The sequence below is a fragment of the Lynx canadensis genome, chromosome D3 (assembly GCF_007474595.2).
Source record: "Lynx canadensis isolate LIC74 chromosome D3, mLynCan4.pri.v2, whole genome shotgun sequence".
Classification (NCBI taxonomy): domain Eukaryota; kingdom Metazoa; phylum Chordata; class Mammalia; order Carnivora; family Felidae; genus Lynx; species Lynx canadensis.
In genome coordinates, this window is record NC_044314.2 from 62240246 (window position 1) to 62262759 (window position 22514).

General features: G+C 38.3%; 1 protein-coding gene across 3 annotated transcripts in view; it reads right to left on the reverse strand.

Moving 5' to 3' along the window:
- SPIRE1 (spire type actin nucleation factor 1) overlaps positions 1–22514 on the reverse strand; it is a 202534-nt gene that overhangs the window by 169232 nt on the left and 10788 nt on the right. For all 3 annotated transcript variants that reach the window (XM_030336752.1, XM_030336753.1, XM_030336754.1), the window contains exon 2: positions 11636–11670. In XM_030336752.1, coding sequence (XP_030192612.1) covers positions 11636–11670 — 35 coding nt within the window. The remainder of the gene's footprint in view (positions 1–11635; positions 11671–22514) is intronic.

Sequence of the window (22514 nt, forward strand, 5' to 3'; positions counted from 1 at the left end):
AAATTAGAAATGAAGAAAAAAAGCGATCTCTATTCACAAGATGACATGATCTTGCACATAGAAAATCCAAGGGCATATACTAAAAAACTACTAAAACTAATAAATGAGTTCAGCAAGGTTGTAGACACAAGATCATTATACAAAAATCAACTGTACTTTTATTTTTAAAGTTTATTCATTTATATTGAGAGAGAGAGAGAGAGAGGGAGGACAGGGGAGGAACAGAGAGAGAGGGGGGGAAAGAGAGAGAGAATCCCAAGCAGGCTCCACTTTGTCAGCACAGAGCTCCAATACGGGGCTCAAACTTGTGAACCATGAGATCATGACCTGAGCTGAAACCAAAAGCCGGATGCTCAACTGACTGAGCCACCCAGGCACCCCTCTACTTTACTTCTAAATACTTGCAATGAACAATCCAAAAATGAAATTAAGATAACAATTCCATTTATATTAGCATCAAAAAGAATAAAATACTTATGAATATATTTAACAGTGTAAATGTAAAACTTATGCTCTGAAAACTACAAAATATCATTGAAAAAAACTGAAGAACATCTAAATAAATGGAAAGACACCCTGTATTCATGGATTGGAAGGTTTAGCACCATTAAGAGGCAATACTACCCAAAGCCATCTAAAGATACAACACTATCCATATCAGAATCCCAGCTAGCTTCCTTGTAGAATTTACAAGCTGATTCTAAAGCTCATATAAAAATGCAAGGCACCCAAAAGAATCAAAATAATCTTGAAAAAGAACAAGTCTGGGGGACTCACACTTCTGGATCTCAAATCTTACTACCAAGAAGTGGAAATCGATTAAGACAGCATGGTGCTGGCAGGACAATATAGAACTGAGAATCCAGAAATAAACCCACAGATCTATGGTCAACTGATTTTTGACAAGGGTGCCAAGACTATTCAATGAGGAAAAGAATAGTCTCTTCAAGAAATGGTGTCAGGACAACTGGATATCGACACATAAAAGAATGATGTTGGTCCCTTATTCACTTCATATTAAAAAAATAATTGGCAAATGGATCAAAGACCATCAAAGTATAAGAAGCAAAACTATGAAACTCTTAGAAGAAAACATAGAGGTAAATGCTCATGATCTTGCTTTTGGCAACAGACTCCTAAGATACCAAAACAAGCAACAAAAGAAAAAACAGACACGTTAAAACTGCATCAAAATTTAAAACTTTTGTGCTTAAAAGTATACCATCAAGAAATGAAAAGAAAGCCCAAAGAATGGGGGAAAATATTTGTAAATCACGTGTCTGATAACGGACTTGTATGTAGAATATATAAAGAACTACCACAACTCAACAATAAAGAGATAGCCCAATTTAAAAAGAGGCAAAGATGAACAGAAAAATGTACAAATAGCCAATAACCATGAAAACATGCTCAACATCATTAATCATCAGGGAAACACGCAAATCAGAACCAAAATCAGAACCACCTACCAGGATGGCTAGAATCAAAAAGGCAGATAACAACAGGTATCAGTGAGGATGTGGAGAAACCCAAACCCTCAGATACTGCTGGTAGGAATGTCAAATGATGGAGCTACTTTGGTAAACAGTTTGGCAATTCCTCAAAGGTTTAAAACATGGAGCTACCAGTTGACCCAACAATTCTACCCTTAGGTATACAACCAAGAGAAATAAAAACTTACATCCACACAAAACCTTACACAGGAACCTTTATAGGAGCATTATTCATAATGGCCAAAAGGTAGAAGTGATTCAAATGTCCATTCACTAATGAATGGGTAAACAAAATATGGCATATCCATATAGTTGAATATTTAGCAGTAAAAAGGAATGAAGTACTGATACATGCTATAACACAGATAAATCTTGAAAACATTGTGCTAAGTGAAAGTCAGGCACAAAAGACCACATATCATATAATTCACTTATATGGAATATCCAGAATAGGCAAATCCATAGAGATGGGAAGTAAATTAGTTGTTGTTTGGGGTAGTGTAAGGGTACTAGGGAATGGTGGATGATAGCTAAAGGTACTGGATTTTCAGAGGTGACAAAAATGTTTTAAAAGTGAGTGTTGTGATGGCTGCATAACTCCGTGAATATACCAAAAACCAATGAATACACACTATAAACGGGCGACTTATATCTGTGAATTATATCTTGATAAAGCTCTCACTTGATAAAGCCCATCATCAAAAGACATTAGGGAACTGTCACAACACCAAGTAAAATACCTAATTTTACTGATAATGGGTTTTTTTACACTGTTTTTTTTTAACATTTTTATTTATTTTTGAGACAGAGAGAGAGAGCATGAACAGGGGAGGGTCAGAGAAAGAGGGAGACACAAAATCTGAAACAGGCCTCAGGCTCTGAGCTGTCAGCACAGAGCCCGACGCGGGGCTCGAACCCACGGACCGCGAGATCATGACCGGAGCCGAAGTCGGCCGCCCAACCGACTGAGCCACCCAGGCACCCCTTTACACTGTGTTTTATAGTATCTGCCAAACACAGTAAAAATCTCTACCAAATGGAGGGATGATGTCAAGAGACACCATCCTGGGGGTGCCTGGGTGGCTCAGTCGGTTGAGCGTCCCACTTCGGCTCAGGTCACGATCTTGTGGTCCGTGAGTTCGAGCCCCGCGTCAGGCTCTGGGCTGATGGCCCAGAGCCTGGAGCCCGTTTCCGATTCTGTGTCTCCCTCTCTCTCTGCCCCTCCCCCGTTCATGCTCTGTCTCTCTCTCTCTCAAAAATAAATAAATGTTAAAAGAGACACCATCCTGAACAATGGAAGCTCTCCTAATCAGCCGCTCTCTGACTGTCCATCTCACATTCCCCAGTCATTCTAGATTACACTGACTGGGCTCCATGACTACTACTAGCCATGAATGGACAAGCTACTCTTTAGGTCATCAGTGCATTTTTGCCCCCTACCAGGTGAGCCATATGTCTACCTTAAACATGCTTATGCTTAAATTTTGTCTGCAAGGTTTGTTCCCAAACCCATGTATACAACAGCTCTTATGTGATTAGAGTAACAATTTAATGAAATGATACATAAACCGATGAAATACAAATATATAAATATGCAAAAAATATAAGCAAACAGCAAATAAAGAATACACATCAAAAGAATAACCCTAAGAAATAGAAGAAAATTTCAGACAGAAATGTTTCTTCTCTTGAAGAGAAACTGGACCTATGTCTAATCTTCAATATGGTCTATAAGACCCAGCACCACATTGTCTTCCCTACATTTCCTACAACTCTCCCTAACATTGTCTATGCTTCAGAAAGCCTGGTGTTCTGTCAGTTTTAAAAACAGTTTGATCTCTTAAGAGTTCTCACTGTGATTCCCTTCTGCGTGGAAAGTTCTACCCATATACCTAAAACTTTCCCTCTGTCTGGCTAACTCCTTAAAGCCAAGTTTGTCTTTTATGCAAAGATACATGTATCTCTGAAAGCAGTACACAATATATGCTCAATGATTAAGTCAACTTTGTTATATAAATATGGGAAGACGTCTAAAAGAATAAACAGCCATTACCAGTATATGGTAGGGTATGAAGTTTTTGTTACTTTCGTCTTCATATCTTTCTGCAATGTTCTAATTTTTAAAGTGAATATATAACATTTCTACAAAGAATAAAGGTACTTTGAAAAAGGCAATAAAGGGGAGCCTGTGTGGCTCAGTCAGTTGAGCATCTGACTTTGGCTTAGGTCATGATCTCGCAGTTCGTGGGTTCGAGCCCTGCATCAGGCTCTGTGCTAACAGCTCAGAGCCTAGAGCCTGCTTTGGACTCTGTCTCCTTCTCTCTCTGCCCCTCCCCTGCTCATTCATATTCTCTCTCTCACTCTCTCTCTCTCTCTCTCTCTCTCTCAAAAAAGCAAACATTAAATAAAAGAAAAAAAAGCAATAAAAAAATCTAGCCCTTTCCCACCTTGATCTATCAGCATTGTAGTCTCTGTGCTGAAAAATACTGTTTTATTTTATTAAAAATTTAAACTTTTCATTAAGGCAGATTGATATGGCTCCCTGATAAGGCAAATTATAATGAAAACCTTCTACTCTATTATCAAAGTACTTACAGGTGCTTCAGATTCCTATAGTGTAAACTTTCTACTCAGTCAAGAATACTATGTTTACTCTCAGATAATCTGAGCTATTCTGAAATCCTCTGCCAGACATACATATATAATTGTTATTGGTCTTCAAATATAGTAAAAACTATACAAAGGAATACTACCTGTATAAATTTTGTATCCTATGGTCAAACCACGTATTTAAGACATCTATGACTACAACACAGAAAGACATTTTGGTAATAAATGTTATGAGAAGAGGGAGGGTAGAGGGGAAAGAGAGGCAGGAAGAAAGAAAGGCAAGGAAGGTGGGTGAAATGAATTTCAAATATAACAAGTAACTAACATAATATGCCAGTCTCTATCTGATGACACATGTAATCCAAATGAGATGATCTATTTATCACACCATTAAACCTCACTACTAACCTCTACTAATATTCATACTCAGAAGCAGCAACTCAAAGGTAGACACAATTTACTCTGCAGACACACAAGCTAATTTCCAAACCATTTGAAGTCAGCCAAAAGGCCATGTAAATTCAGGCATGTTTGGGGTTTTTAATCCAAAAGCACAGCAAGTAGAGTGTGAGCAGCCTTCCCATTTCTTTTGGTCTACTGACCAAGGAGAAAATGCTATTGTTACCTGCAGTTAATGGAGCTTATTCTTCCAATCTTTTTATAGAACATATATCATTATTTTAACTTCTTGTCATGCAATTCCATTTATAAAACCTTAAAGTAAGGTTTAAAATCCACTGAAAGAACAGATCTGACAGTAATTGTCTTTTTGTTTCTGCTTTAAGATTTAATTAGTTTGGGGCGCCTGGGTGGCGCAGTCGGTTAAGTGTCCGACTTCAGCCAGGTCACGATCTCGCGGTCCGGGAGTTCGAGCCCCGCGTCAGGCTCTGGGCGGATGGCCCAGAGCCTGGAGCCCGTTTCCGATTCTGTGTCTCCCTCTCTCTCTGCCCCTCCCCCGTTCATGCTCTGTCTCTCTCTGTCCCAAAAATAAATAAACGTTGAAAAAAAAAATTAAAAAAAAAAAGATTTAATTAGTTTGGTATCAAATACTAACCTCACAATCATTTAAACAAGCTCATTATGCAGCTGTAGTTATGCACAAATGCAAATATTTTCATAAAAATATTACAGCTGATCCTTGAATAACATGGGTTTGAACTGCATGGGTCCACTTATACTGTGATTTTTCAGTTAAATACAGTACAATACTGTAAATGTATTTTCTCCTCCTTATGATTTTCTTAACATTTTATGTAACTTACTTTATTGTAATAAGACAGCATACAACGTAAAAAGGATCTGTTGGTAAGGTTATTAGTAGTTAACTTTTTGGGGAGTCAAAGTTGCTCAAGGGTTAACTGAACATACTTCTTCAACTTACATTTTTAAGTTACTTTTGAAGTTAGCTAAGGGCTATCAAATGTCAATTAAAAGAGGCATTACTCATCCCACGGTCACCATGGGTCTGCATGAACCAGAGATGAAATCAAAGGGCAGTGGGCTGATTTAGCTAAACACAAAATGGGCAACTTTTAAATGTTATACTCTGTGTTAAAGCAGCAAACTCCCACATACTACCTTTGGCAGTTTATTTTAGGCTGCTCAGGAAACATAAAAAATTTTCATATAATCCTGTTTTTGTGTCAAAAACTGTATGTAATCAAAATGGAGTAAGTCCAAGGCACTAGCTCTGATATATTTGGGCTCCCCCACAAAGCAGACTAATTCTAGTTAGTCTGGTTTCCCAGGAGGTTCAAATATATAGAACAATTCTTGAGTCATTCCGAGTAAGTTAGAATCAGACTACTTCACAAATTACTACACTACAGAACTCTATGTTCGTCTAACCAACAGGGTTGAAGGTTCAGGGACTGCAACCATTCCTTTGCCCAGTTTACATCGAGCAAGAACACAGTCCCAGTTTACGTGGGGCAGGAACACAGTCCCTGGCTACACAATGCCAGGAATTGTAGTCACAGGTAAAAGACACATACAGAATAAGGAGACACAGCCATTTCACTGTCCCGAATGGGGCTCTAAACTAATTGCCAGCATTATGTAGATGCCTGACACTGCAGATAAATAAAGGCTGGATAAAGACAAACAAATTTAAGGCGAAGGGAAGTGGTTCTGCAACACACTGGCTATATGGCCTTGGGCAAGTTACTTAACCTCTTTATACCTCAGCTCTCATTTCTAAAATTTGTTTTTAAGTTAGTTAAGAGGATAAAATTAATGTCTACAGCAGTACTTAGCATACAGTTACTCTAAAGTATTTTTTTTTTAAGATTCAATGTGGGAATGAGACAGAATAAGTATTTATGTACAGTATATATCAACTCTATTCCTAAGATGTGAACATGAATCTTTTATAGTTTCCCACAGTAAAGATTACATTTTCCTGCTCCACTACGATTTTTATAAACTAGCTTTATCAAGATTAAAGTACTGGCAAAACTTTATATAATGTTTTAACCTATTCCACTTAAAGCAGCTAATCTACCAAGGGAACAAGAGGATTGTTCTAGTTATTCATTTAACCTTCTTCCCTGCTAAAGGGAAAGGGCCTCAGTGCTTCATAGTTAGTGGTGGTTAATAGCAAACAGGGATGTGATAAAATTTGGAAAGCTGAAAACAACAATAAAAATGCCTCAATTAAAATACTTGAAAAATTCAAATCCTTTATGTTTTAGCATTAAGTGCTTAGCAATTTTCTTCAAATATAAAAGTACAACCCACAAAATTATTTAAATAATGGCAGTAGGAAAAACTTATAAAATGGGTAAAAGCTCCCTCAAACTGTGGAACAGAACTGCCTCTTAGTACCCACAGGAACAGGTCAGTCATCAAGAGTTTATAAATGACCAGGCTGAGCTGTGAGCACTTCTAGAGAGGGAGAAGCAGGGGTAATGTACTGTTGAAATTATATGCCCTTCTCAAAATGAAAGGACAAAATACAGATCAGTGGTTGACAGAGGCAGGGAGTGGGGGAGGTGAGGGAATAACCACCAAGAGCCACTGGAGGAGTTTGGGGAATGACAGAACTTGATCGTGGAGTTGGTTAGCACAACTTAATGTTTCTCAAAACTCAAAGAACTATAACTGAAAAGGGTAAGTTTTACTGTATGCAAATTATACCTTCAAAAAATGGAAAAGAGATACAGGAAAAAATTAAATTGCCTATTAAAGTAAAAAACTTTGCAACGTCTTTTAAAACAAACTATATGAAAGCATTTGGGTGGCTCAGTTGGTTAAGTGTCTGACTTCAGCTCAGATCATGATCTCATGGTTTGTAAGTTTGAGCCTCACATCGGGCTCTCTGCTGTCAGTACAGAGCCTGTTTCAGATCCCCTGTCCCCTTCTCTCTGCCCCCTCCCCCACTCATGCACACACTCTCTCTCTCTCTCAAAAATAAATAAAACATTAAAAAAAAAAATAAAACAAACTATATGAAAGATTTCCCTTAATGAGTTCAAATACTGGAAAACACTAGTATAATCAAGTACACTAAAGAAATTTTCCAAACAGTGAGAAATAAGGTACAATACTTGATATTTTAGAAACATTAAGCTATACTGAGGTACAAGATCACATGAAAGTTGACTGAACGCCTACTTATGGCCTCCTTGCTTTCTCTAAACTCATACTTTTGTTTGGTTTTTCTGAATACAGGAAAAGTATTAAAAAGAGAATTGTAAGTAAAACTAGAAAACAATTCATAATATGATTTCTATATACTACAAAACCTATTAAAATAACATAGTTGAACACTTCGAGTTATACGTCCTGATGATGTAAAGGGATTCTGCTTTCCCTAGCAGTCACCTGAGGGTCCTAGTAGTCCATGAGCCTTGCTCAGGAAGATGACTTTCTCTGTCCCAGGAAACTATACACCTCCCAAGCTACATTCATTAAGCCAGGCTTTATGCTAAACTCTGTATTCACCCATCTCTCAGATGAGGAATCTTGAGGCCGAGAAGTGAAGGGAAAGGGTGGAGCCAGAGCTGGGCCCAAGCACAAACACCCAACATATGGGCTCCTGGGGCGTGAACCTGCACTGCAATGTGGAGCAAGCAACGTGCTACTCCACCTTATCCAGGGCCCTTCACAGTTCCACTCGCCTACAACTTGTTAGCAGCCCTTACTTTGGTCTGCACTTAATGCCAGAGCGTGATGAGCATTTCCTCTCAACAGAAGACCAATGAAAGGGCAAAAGAGGCTCTAGCAATCACCGTTCTGATCCAGGATAACCTCATTCTCAGAAATGACCCTGTCATCTCATGGACAGAAAAGACTGGCTTAAATCCTTATTATCAAGGATTCCCTCATTTCCCATGGTCTTCCTCAAGACTGTGGTTTTACTGCTCTCAGCCTTCAATTCTGTTTCTCAGGAAAAAATACCCACTATAACCACACTGCAGAGCCCAGCAGCTCTCAGACTGTGACCCTTTTACACTCTAAAAACTACTGAGGAATCCAAGGAGCTTTTGTGTATGTGAGCCATAATCTACCAATATCTCCTGTATCAGAAATTAAAACTGAGAAATTTTTTAATCACTTAAATCACTGAAAAATATTAAATATGTTAATATAAGTAACATTTTTATCGGGGAAAAACTCTATTTTCAAAAAAAAAATAATGAGAAGGGTGATACTGTTTCACATTTTTCTAAAACTATTGAAGGTCATGCTTAATAAAAGCTGGCTAGATCTTGCCTCTGCTTCTGAGGTGTGGTATGTCATAGGTGGCCAAAGAAAATACCAGTGTATCCTCGAGAGAATCAAAGTAAATAAAAGGGCTGGTAATGTCTTAGTATTACTTCAAAAATAGCTGGATCTTGAAAGGATGTCAGGAACACACACCCCCACCCCCGAGTCCTCCCACCACACTTGGAGAACCATCATTCTAGTCAAGCCAAATGTAGTCCTACATCTAGTTACAGCATATATCCACTCTCTAACTTGGATTCCAGCCTATTCCCTCCTGCTTCCTTACCACCGTGACCCCTCACCTCCCCAAGTACCATCATTCCTAAAAAACAAAACTTCCTACTTAAGCTGTACCCTCTTTCTCTCAAGCCACCAAACTTCTTGAAACAGTTCCCATTGCCTCTACTGTTCCTTCATTTTATGATTTTAATAAATAAAGTAATACGTTAAGACATTCTAATTTTATTTTATTTTTTTTTTTTTTTAATTTTTTAACCTTTATTTATTTTTGAGACAGAGAGAGACAGAGCATGAATAGGGGAGGGTCAGAGAGAGGGAGACACAGAATCTGAAACAGGCTCCGGGCTCTGAGCTGGCAGCACAGAGGCCGATGCGGGGCTTGAACTCACAGACTGTGAGATCATGACCTGAGCTGAAGTCAGACGCTTAACTGACTGAGCCACCCAGGCGCCCCAAGACATTCTAATTTTAAAAAATTCAAACAATATTGATAAATCCCCACCCACAATTCCAGTCTCTTTGCCAGAGGAAGCAACCACTGTTACCCCTAGAAAATACCCCAAGTCTATTTTGTAAACTAAATTAATCAGATTGATCTTATCTTCTTGTGATTTTTTTCCTCTTTAAATGATTATTAAAAATCCTGAATGAGAGTTCTGTTTAGATTCCAATGCTTCTGGTTACCCAAGGTGTAGGTCAAAGAATAAGTGCTACTAATTAGGAGACAATGGAGATAAAATGAGTGATGTTCCTATACAAAACAAGTACTAAACAAAATGCTATAACCATTCAGATTTTATGGCAATACAACATAACAAGACAGAATAATGAGACTTTGACATCTTGACATATATAGTGTCTTCAGGGTTTGTATAACATTTTCACATATATTTGCTCTTTAAAATTTCACAACCCATGAAGTTAATAGGAATTATGATTAACATTTTACAGATAAGATAGCCAAAGTTCTGGGAGAAAAAAATTACTGCTCAAAATTACATACCTAGAAAGACACACACCAGAAACCACAGAGAGAAATTTTATCTTCTGACTCCAATCAAGCCCCACTTCTTTGTATTACTCAAAAATTCTCACAATAAAAAAAATTTTTTTTATTACGTTCTTGCCTATTTTTTGAGCTAATTTGGAAAAAAATGATCTCTACTCCCAAAGCTGAAGACACAAAAATAAACCATAGGGGCATCTGAGTCAGTCAGTTAAGCGTCTGACTCTTGATTTAAGCTCAGGTCATGATCTCACAGTTGGCGAGTTTGAGCCCCGAACTGGGCTCTCTACTCATGGTGCAGAGCCTGCTTGGGATTCTGTCTCTCCCTCTTTCTCTGCCCCTCCTCCGCTCACACTCTCTCTCAAAATAAACATTTTAAAAAATAGTAACTTCTGAATGCAAAAAAAAATTATTTTTGCTTCTTTATTATACAATACAATCCCTTAGAAAGCTTGCATTTTACTTAAAATAACAGTTGAAATTTACTAAAACCTACAACAGTAGACAGGTTATCAAATTAAAAAAAATAACTTCTTAAATCCTTTACTTAGTCATTGCCATTAATAAATACCCAAGATTCCTAATGTTCAGATGTACAGTTCCTAAAAAGAACACCACATATACATACTTCATGGATGCTACCCTTATATTTCAGTGTTACCCTTGAAATTCCTGCAAGGAACACAGGGAATCACATGGAAATTCCTTAAAATTCACAGTCAGAATTTTGAACGAAATTATTAAAAAGTACTAAATCTGTTTATACAAATAACAAAGCACTTAATTCATTATTAATCTTACTAGAATACTGTTTCCAAGCCCCTGTTTTTTTCCTACACCAAGACAGGTCCAGAGGATTCCAACACATTTAAATGATTATGACACATCAGATTGGATTATGAAAAAAACTGAACTTAAACTATTTCTTATTAAGGGCTCTGAATCTTAGTATCTCAATTTTGCAAATAATAACATGGGAAAATTTTAAAACCATGATTAAACTAATCTTTTTAACACACCCTAGACTTTTAAAAATATGGGCAAGGAGTGGGGCGCCTGGCTGGCTTAGTCAGTGAAGCATTTAGCCCCACATTGAGTGTGGAGATTACTTAAAAATAAAATCTTTTAAAAATATATAAAGAAATAGGGGCGCCTGGGTGGCGCAGTCGGTTAAGCGTCCGACTTCAGCCAGGTCACGATCTCACGGTCCGTGAGTTCGAGCCCCGCGTCGGGCTCTGGGCTGATGGCTCAGAGCCTGGAGCCTGCTTCCGATTCTGTGTCTCCCTCTCTCTCTGCCCCTCCCCCGTTCATGCTCTGTCTCTCTCTGTCCCAAAAATAAATAAACGTTGAAAAAAAAAATTTAAAAAAAAAAAAAAAAAAAAAAAAAAAATATATAAAGAAACAATATAACTGATTTTTCTCCACATTTTAGTCTTCTTAAATGTAAAAGATATACACCTGCTCTCAACATATCCTTGTCAGAAGGCCAAAAATCCATAGTGATAGTTCAATACTTAAGTTAGTCTAAAGAACTGCAAACCTGCTTTACTAACAAATTTTTGAGTGTTTCTCTTACCTCTGTCTCTGTACAATGTGAGTATCCCAATTTACCTGTAATAAAAATACAAAAAGTTACTTTCAAAGGATTTTAGCTTTTTCATACTGATAAAAATATCTCAGTTACTCTGGCATGGCTTCATTATATCTATGAAAAGCTATGCAAATAAAAGATGCTAGAATGACCAAACATTGTAGAAAGTCCTGCTTAGGGATTTGTTTAAATAGGACCAAAACAAAGTAATAGAAAGATGGGAAGAATATATTCAATTATAATAAGATCTAAAACACACACACATATTTAATATGCATATATACAAGTTAATGAAAGTAAAATAAAAGTATTTTTATCAAAATCTTAATTTATTTTAAAAATATCTTAAAATATGTTAAAGGTATTTAAAAGGTACCTTTTAAAATCCTCTAAAATACCTTCAAAAAATCTTTAAAGACTCTTGGGCTTCTTTCCAAACATATATTCCAGTTTAAAGGTACAGTGATCATTTCAATGAAAGCATAAATGTCTTAAACTAATAGTTTCTTTAATACATGATGGTTGTTTTTCTTTGATTAATGATTAGACAAAACCACATAATTAACTTAGTAATTTTTCCAATAGAGGATCACCTAATCAATAACTAGAATTGAACAATATTTGGCTGCAGCAACATTTTCTCTTCATCACTGAGACTGAACACCAAGGAACATGTAAAATTATATATTTCTTTCACTTTGGATGAATAAAACATACTTTTTCAATAAAAAACACCTATCTTAAAGATTACTTATTAAGTAGTTTTAACAAAAAGAACAGGTTACACATTTATATTGGGTACTAAAAAATGTAATTTCCCCAGTCCACACATCTTAAATCTCATTGTCCTCACTTCAAACATACATTAATCTCTACCTCCTTTCCTCCAATAACATTATCCTTCCCCCTAACTGCTTCCTCTCTCCAGGCTATGACCCCCACACCTAGCCCTAACCCACAGTGGTTGTTCCATCAGTCTGTGTTTTTTCTTTAATGCTTAATGAGAATTTATATACCTTAGAGTTTATGATATCACACACACACACACACACACACACACACACACACACACACAAAAATAATGTTTTTTATGTGCCTCCTGACTCTTAAAATGAAAAAACTGAAACCCACAATTTCTGATGACCTAATAATCCTAATGTGAAATATTGGCTGAAATTGAGACCAGAAGATAAGTGACCACAGGTTCTGTGAATTAAAAATGATTTACGAGCAATAAATAAAGATTACATGAACATACAGATCAAATGGGTTTAATATATAAAGGTTTTACCAATTTGACAACTTCATATATTGAAAAAATATATATATAAAGGTTTTATATACTATGGTTTGATAAATACATAACTGTTATTTATATATTCATATATTGTTACATGAAACTGTATAATATAGAATTTTATATATATTATACAGTTTTATGTATGTGTATATGACTGCTCAGAACATCAGTGCTTTTGGTAGATTAATTATCCTTGACTCCTACAGAAAGGGTGATTAACTTAACCTAGCAAAGTATTGTGAACAGGAGCAGCTCAAAGAAAGGCACAGACTACCTCTCAACAAACATTTAGAGTGTCTAGGGAAGGGAAGGGGAGGGGAGGGGAGGGGAGGAAGGAGGGGGAAATACAGTGTTAAGACAACTATAACAGAGAACAAACTGTTTGAAAGTACATGGAAGTACATCTTCAGTATGACAGATTCTTAAGGTAAAGAGAATTGCAAAGAAATGTACAATTTTACGTAGAAGGTTTGTTGTTGGTAGTATAGTTGGTAAAAATTTTTGAAACTATTTTGTATGTGTTGTAGCACTGAGCAAATAAATACAGTGATATTGCTGGGAATTATGAACTGAGGGAGAAGGAGCATACAATCCTAACATGTGGGAAGGAGAGGAAGAGCCTGTGGTGGTAAACTGGAATTAGAGGTATTATCTAACTTCAAAAAAAACATACTCCTTAGCTTCTCTTCCAAAAGAGGGAGAAGCAATAGTACCCCATTTTGCAAGAGCACACCTAGCCCATTCTCCCTCAAAGGAACCAGGACTTGGGATTGGCTGACTCCACAGATGGGACAGAGAAATTACAAGATAAGCTGGAACATCTTTTTCCACCAGAAAGTAATGAAGTACTCAAAGAATGACAGAGTGATGTCAAAAGGACTTGTGAGTCCTATGAAATAAGATTTTTTTCAATGACCTCTATTATAAAACTGAAAATTATTTCCTATTTTTGTGAGAGTGCACAACCACTTCTGTTTATTCAATATGACCCAGTGACTAAATCATGCAACTACAGAAATGTGGTTAACTACGAAATGCTTGACCACCTACACTATTCTGCCATCCAAATCCCTGCCCAGACTCTGACCCAGGAATCAGAAAAATCCTAATTACATGACAGCAGAGCTAAAAGGAACCTTGGAAACGATCTTGCCCAATCCATTCATTTTACCAATGAGTAATCTGAGCCTGAGGAGTCAAATGACTTGCACAAAATGACAGAGCTAAGAGTAGACTCTAAGGCTCCTGACCTTTGTCATGACCTGTCCTCCATTCCCACTTGCAGTGGCCACTGGAGTTAGGATAGGGGATTGAAGAGGTGCTATCCCAGCTACCTACCAATTATAATACTGTATCTGGGGAAATGGGAAAATGTATTCCTCAATTTAACAGTTGGAAACTGCTAGAGTAGCAACTAAGAAATTTTCATTTGACAACTTTTGAGTCCTCTGTCAAAGGTCAACCACCTGTTTTCCAAAACTAAACCTAAGGAATCCCTCTAACACCTAGAATCATATAACTTCACTTTCTACAAGTACAGTAAACTAAGCTGATGGTAGGCCTAACCAAGGTTTCAGATTATTAAATGCAGTGAATTCTTTCTTTCAACAATTAAAGTTCTAACAACTTTATTATTATTAGGTTAATTAAAAGGCTAGATTAACTATCTGATGATGTAAAGTAAAAGGAAATATCTGAAATGATACTTAAACATTAGGTTTCAAAATTTTCCAACATTATCATTGTACTTATACTCTAAGAAGAGGGATGATATGCATAGCAAGCCAAAACTTCAGCTCACTGTTTCCCAAAAGGAATGAGCATTTTAATAATGCTGGAAGAATCAAGGCTGAATTTTTTTAGGTCCTTCTTTTTAACTGATTCTGAAATATCTGATCTGCTCTTAAGATTTACTAGACAAGTTCCTTCATGCCCTAGGAAATGGAAAAATCAACCTTCCTATAAACTGACATAAAATGGCTTTAAGAAACAAACCAGCCCTAATGTAAAATGTCTGTCATAAAGAAATCCTCAACTAATACAATGCAAACATTTTAAATCCTAAATGTTAGTAATCAGACGCTTCCATTCAACAAGTCTACTCAATGTTACCAGAAAGAGCATTTTGGTGAGCAAACCTTAGAGGACCACTCTGGTCTTAGAAGACCACGCCTGGGTGGCTCAGTTGGTTAAGCATCCTACTCTTAATTTCAGCTCAGGTCACTATTTCATGGTTTGGGAGATCAAGCCCAGCATCGGGCCCTGTGCTGACAGCTTGGAGCCTGCTTGGGATTCTTTGTCTTCCTCTCTCTCTCTCTCTCTCTGCCTGTCCCCCGCCCCCACACACATGCATACCCTATCAAAATAAATAAATAAACATTAGAAAAAAAAAAAAGACCACTCATAGTCTTGGCTGTTCAGATTTAGGCCTAACATAGCACACTCTCTGAAATGGCCTCACCTCAGTGGAATCACAAAATTTGATGAACCACACAACTACACGGTGGAAATTAAGGTACAGTTTCAGAAAAAATTCAAGATGTTCATGTAGAGGAATAATACTTGTAAGCTAGTAGAAACCTCAGTGTGCAGCTGAATTGTCTGTCACACAGCCACGTTATGAATATGATTCAAATTAGCTGAATAAGAAGGCGGCACACAATGCCCACCAAAAAGACACAGGGCCCCTATAATCTTTATGATAAATAAATAGCTCTCAGAATTATTCTCCAAATTTTCCCATAGGACCAAATGTGGGCAATGTTTGGGTCCATCTGTGAAAGTATGTTCTTTTTTTCATGCTGAAACTGAGCATCAGTATCAATAGATAAACCCTGTCCTCCTGTCAGCTTGCCTCTGCCCCCTCATTCATTGAATAAATATTTGCTAACACCTACTAAGTACTAAAATACTGATGATATAGCAGCAACCAAGCCACACATAGTCCTTGCTCCCTTTTTGAAAGAGAGGGAATGCATGAGGGAGGGATAGGGCTTCCGTTCAGTGAACACAGACCCAAAGAAACAAATAAAATAACTACAACTGGTAATAAATGCTATTAAGGACAGAAAAGGGAGAGAGAGAAAATAACAGAAATGATCCAGTTTACAGCGGTCAGACAAGATATTTAAATAGAGATCATGATGTTGGGTAGCGTCTAACTACAGGGTTGACAGAAAAACCTGTTCTAGATCCCTGGAAGTGTTTGGTGGGGGGGGGGGGGGGGGGGCATAAAATGCATTTAGAAAGACAGGCAGGGGTAGATCACACAGGCCTTTCAGGACAGTGTAAGGAGTTTAGATTTGATTTTAAGGACAATGGGAAGCTACTGGAGGAGATTAAGCAAGGGCATGAGCTGATTCAAGGTGGGTTTCCCGGTTGGTCCTGCTCTGTGGAGGGTCAAGGTGAAAGCATGAAGGAGGGGGGGGTGGCAAACAGGGGTGGAGTTGGGGAAAAGCAATGAGCCCAGGTGGTGGCAGTGACCAGGAAGCAGAGAATTAAGATGTAATTTAGAAACAGAATTAACAGGATTTGCTAATGGATTGTACTGGGAATGGAGCAGGGTGAGAAGGGAAGAATGATACCCTGGACAAGCCATGTTTTCAGGAACAGCATTCTCAAAGACTTGATTCAAACCAATCAACATCAAGCTTAAGTTCAAGACTCAAATACCCTGAGGGCACCTAGCTGGTTCAGTCAGAAGAGCATGCAACTTTTGATCCTGGAGTCATGAGTTTCAGCCCCATGTTGGGTGTAGAAATTACTTCAATAAATAAAAATAAACGTAAAAAAAAAACCAGAACTCATACTCTGTAAGAGACAAATATATTAGGTACACTTTTGGGACAATTTTTATATGAAAACTAGAGAAAAAGTACAACTTTGAACAGTTAGACCAAAGTTTAATAATAAAATAATCCCTACAGCCTAACCACACCTGAGTTTCTTAAACATCATGGCCGTTAAAGGCTCAGAATCCACGACCAGATGTTTCAGTGTCAAAAGTTATGACACTGAAACTGTACAATCATTAGCTTATACCTATGTCCCCCAACAAAAATTTTTTGCCAAGTAACATTTATAGTGAAAAAAGATCTATACACTTGACACAAGAAACAGTCATATAAAGGATCTTTTATTTGTTAAATGATCAAATCATTATCCACTATGCCATACAATCTCACTAGTATAGCTACTGAAAGATTAACAGGAATTTAGAATTTAGATATGGTAGAAAATTGGTATACTTGCTAACCAAACAAAGATTGTGTGTTCATCAAGCTCCTCTTCTTGGCCTGGCTGTCAGGAAGAATGAAATAAAATCTGATGTTCCACTACCACAAAAGCCCAGTGCCATAGCCTTTTCTTCTTCACACCTGTTGATAATTACCCTTTCTCTTAGCTGCCTTGGGAAGGCAGTGTGGCAGAATAACAAGAGCAAGCCTTTAGACTTGGACAGTCCTAGGTTCAAATCTCACTTCCATACTTACTAATAGTGTGATGTAATTTTAAAATATTTGTGTATTTATTTTTGAAAGACAGAGAGGGAATGCATGGGGGAAGGACAGAGAGAGAGGGAGACAAAAAGAAGCCCAAGCAGGCTTCACACTGTCAACGTAGAGCCTGACACAGGGCTCAGACCCATAAACCTTGAGTTCATGACCTGACCCAAAATCAAGAGTTGGATGCTTAACCAACTGAGCCACCCAGGTGCCCCTGTGATGTAACTTTAAAGTAAAATATTTCCAGGGTTTTCCACCTTCTCATCTATTTAAAAAAAAAAAAAAAAAGGAATAGTATCTACCTCACGGGCTTACATGAAAATTAAATGGAAAAAAAATGCTTTGAGGGGCTCTGCACAATGCCTACTGCAGGAGCTCAGCAACTGGTAGCTAAGCTTACCACTATTAACCCTGTGGAAAGATGAGAAATGTAAATACATTAAAATAGAGTCCTAAGAAAAACAGAGCAAAATGCTTACTAGGATTACAACCATGTAAAAGAGGTTATCGATTTTGAAATAAAAAAGTAGCTAAATCACATGAAAAAATACTATAAAATTCAACTCATTTTTATACTTCTTGTATAGATCTTTAAAAGCTACTACCTTTCACTCCATACCTCTCCGCAGAGGTTCCTAACACATAGCTTCCCCCCAATTCCTTATGTGGTGGTGTCCAGGATGATGACACTCAAATGGTCAACAACAGCTGGAGCTCAGCAGTGGCTCAGGAGGAGGTGGTGGGGAGTGAATTGTCATTAGGTATTACTCAAAACTGGGGGCACCTGGGTGGCTCAGTTGGTTAAGCATCTGATTTCGGCTCAGGTCATGATCTCACGGTCTGTGGGTTCAAGCCCCGTGTCAAGCTCTGTGCTGACAGCTCAGAGCCTGGAGCCTGCTTCAGATTCTGTGTCTCCCTCTCTCTCTGACCCTCCCCCGGTCACGCTCTGTCTCCCTCTCTCTCTCTCAAAAATAAATAAAGATTGCCTGAAATGGCAATCTCTATAATCAACCCATAAATAAAAATACTGTAAAGTCCCCAGAACTTACTACTTTACATGGCAAGGTGATTCTGAAGCTGTGATTAAGTTAAGGCTCTAGAGATGGCGAGATTATGCTGGACCATCCAGGCAGGACCAATGTAACAAAGAGCTTTATGAGAGACAGGAGAGTCCAAGAAGGAGCTGTGATGACAGAAGCAAAGACTGAAGCCATATGAATGCAGGAAGGGGGACACAGGCAAAGGAATATGGAAAGTCTCTAGAAGTTGGAAGAGGCAAGGACCAGATTCTCCGTTGCAGCCTCCAGAAGAAATATAGCCCTGAAAATACCTTGATTTTAGCACACAAGACCCATTTTCAGACTTCTGACCTCCAGAACTGTAAGCTAATTTTGTGTTGTTTTAAGCTACGAAATTAGCGATGACTTCTTACAGGAAATGAATACACAGACCATGAAAAAGTCAAAGCAATATTACATGCTCTCACCATCTCAAACCCGACCCCAGGCTACCCTGTGTACAGGAGAATCCCATGCAGAATGTTCCAGAGTCAGAACTCGCCCACTGAACACAAGGTAATGGAGTACAGTGGTTAAGAGCAAGGGCTCCAGGCCAGACTCTTGGGGCTTGAATCCCAGGTGGGCTGCTGGCTAAGTTTAAGGCCTCTATACTTTAGTCTCCCATTTAGAAGGCAGAGGCTAAGAAGAGTACCTATCTCCTGGAGTTGTCAAGATCAAAAGTAATAATCCAACTAAACTGCTTAGCCGACTGAAGGTCTCATAGTAAACACTTAATATGAGCTTAATATGAGCCATTTAAGTCTTTGACCTTCTCTCCAAGGAGGAAATAAGCTGAAAGACTCTTGTCTTCCAAACCCAAAAAACTGTAAGTCAACAGACCACTGGGTCCCTCAGATCCCTAGGTATAATTTAATGGGCCCTCTCCTGTGCCTTGGCCTGTAAGTTCGAGGGGTCTCCCGTGTGTCTACACACTGTGTTGGCCCAAAGAGAACGCAGCTGAGCTTTCATAAATGTATTAAACTTTTCTGAAATGTGACTCACAGGAAGGAGTTCAGTCCTCGCCCTCTCACCAACTCTCTCCTCCCTGTCTCCTCAGGGTAGCGTAAACGGTTGCCTTTTACTGCCAGTGCATGCCCTTGGCAGTCTTATGTTGCCTCTCAAGTGCTCCTTCCAAGACTGGCAGCACTCTATGAATGATTCTAGTTACTGTAATTTTTCATCTCCCTACACTGAACATCTCTGGTTGAAAACTTCACTTAGATATTCTACTTTTATAAGACATCAACCTCAAGGGAAATGCTATGACCAGTGGAACTACTCTGAACACCTCTACCAGAAATGCATTAAAGCCAAAGGCATCCATCCAAACTACCCGGAACATTTCTAGAAATACATGCCATCAAACCAACCCCTGCAATGCTCTTTTAAACTCCAAGAAAATAAATTATTTTTAATGAAATATCTCATTAATACTTAAAATTAATCCAAAGCATTCGCTTTATGTAGTTGAAACACATTGTAAATGCCAGTGTAAAACCTTCATTTTTACAGCTGAGGAGGCTCAAGCTCTAGAGATAAATGATTCATTGAAGGTCAAGGAACTGTGACCAGTTACCCAGGCTGCTGACCCACTAGTCGTCCTACGGTCTCCCCTGGCTCAGTAAGGGAGAGGCTGGGAAGCAATGGATGCCTAAAGGTGAAGCACAGAGTCCACACTAGTGGGAAATACTAAAAACAAACTTTCTAAGTATCACTTTGGTTTATTTGTTCACTGATCATGACCAATAAATGCAGATAGAGAAAAAAATATGCTGTTAATGTGAGCCTTATGCCCTCTTAATAGGACAAAGAATCCCTTGACTAATCAATATGAACAATACATTTAATCACACTTTGTAGAACTTAAAGCATAATCTTACTATTTTAAAGAAGTGTAGAAGCATAAAGGCATACGTGTCTGCTTCTGTAACACGATGTTGCTCTTAGAGGTAACTGACTTTGATCCTGGTCAGGAATAAAACCTCTAATCTTAATACCACTTATGGAAAAAATGTCACCCATCTCTTCATTCATAGACAGTGTCTATGTGACAGGCCCTTCCAAACCTGACTCTCCTTTCTTGAGAACTTCTAACTCCTATCTGTAGACTCTGCCCTAAGCCAGGCTCTGTGACCTTTCATGTCAGTTATCTTTGCCATAAATCTCAACTTTATCCTAATTCTGAAATATGGGCTTCTGCTTTATTTTTGAGGCCCACACTTTACTTTGTATCCTAGATCCCATAATAAAACCCCTTATCTTTAAAAAAACAAAAACAAAAACAAAAAACCTTGGCTTATTATTGCCAGTCACTTTCCTAGGGATTATAGTCTAGCCCTTGGACCTCACATCAGTGACTACAAACCAACTACCAGACTTTCCCAGCATAGACCACTTACTGGCTCTTATCTGTATCACTGTCTACCTTTTCTGGCTCTGCTTGCTCATGAGATGAGCAAGTCCTGCAAATGGATTTCGTGGGGCCTGGCTGGTGGAACGAACACCCCTGATTGTCGTCCACCCATGAAGGCAGGCTTCACCATCATCATGGCCACCCTCCAATCTAGGAGTAAGTTTGGTCCAGACCCCACACCCTCCCAATCTGTTCTAGAGTGACCAAAATTGATCTTGTTCTAAAAAGAAAGTTTTAAAAATGTTTTAATTATTAGAGTGTGATTTTTCTTTCTATTCAGCAACCTTAATTAACTAAACTTTATATCATCTCATTGAACAAAAATCATTAAAGGTCAAGTATTTTCCACTAAAAAATAATTTCAGCATGTTCCACCAAAACTCAAGTATTATCTTTGTGTATTTTACGTATACAAAATTTATATAGCAAAAAGGTTTAATCTTTTGTGCCAATTCAAACTGGATGGTAATGGCAGTCTTACCATCTTCAGAAGAGTTGTGAGGGCAAGTACAGGGTGGAAGGTGTCCATAGCCATTAGCAAGGTTTGCCATGGGAACAGACAGGAGTGACAATACAGAAGCCATATTCCTGACACTCCTGTGTTAGAGGACGGGATGATGGAAATTGTGTTTCTTTTTGTAAACAGTGTGGATTTGGATTAAAATTTTCCCTGCCGATATTAATTCAAGCATTAGGGGTGCCTGAGTGGCTCACTCAGTTGGTAAAGTGTCCGACTCTCGATCTCAGGTCAGGTCATGATCTCATGGTTCACTGACAAGGTGGAACCTGCTTGGAATTCTCTTCCTCTCTCCCTTTCCCTCTGCCCATCCCCAACTCAAGTGCGCGCCCTCTCTCTCTCTCTCAAAATAAACTTTAAAAAAAATAAAGCATGTTTTAAAAAAAAAATTAATTGCTTAAATTTCATGAGGCTTCAGAAGAAATCCACTGAGATCACAGCATACTATCACCTTATTCAAGAATAAAGAAGACTTGGAGGGGAACCTCCCCAAGCTAAATTATAAAAAAAGGACTACCAAGTGCCAGTTCCAAACATTCCTGTATTTCCTGTCAAGTGAATAATTCTGGTTTTCATGCATTTCATAAGCATTTCATAAGTGCATTCCGCTTAGAATCTCCTCTCCCACCCTGGCATCATGTATGAGACCATACTAGCCAACAGAAACCTTGTCAAAGAGGTATCTCAAGTACTTCTATTCGCAAACGCAAGCTCCTTTAGTTATACTGCCATAACTACCACCCATGTTCACTTACCCAAACATGTTATGATATAAGCTTCAGAGCTGAGAATTAAAACCACACCTTCTACTGCCTACTCCTGTATCTTCCGTGTTACCATGCAACATTAAAGAGTTGATCTGCAAAGGAACTTGGTAGGAATAAATATGACTCCACAGGAAAAATATTTTTTCCAGGCCAATTTAGTTTCTAACAAGTCATTATCTTCCCACCCTATGCTGCCTCTCCTGCCTTCCCAACAGCCAAGTACCCAGGTGGGAAGTCTGAGAGCCTTCCAAGATTCCTTCCTCTTTCTCACCCCCACATCAAACACTAAAGGGCCTGCCGGGGTGCC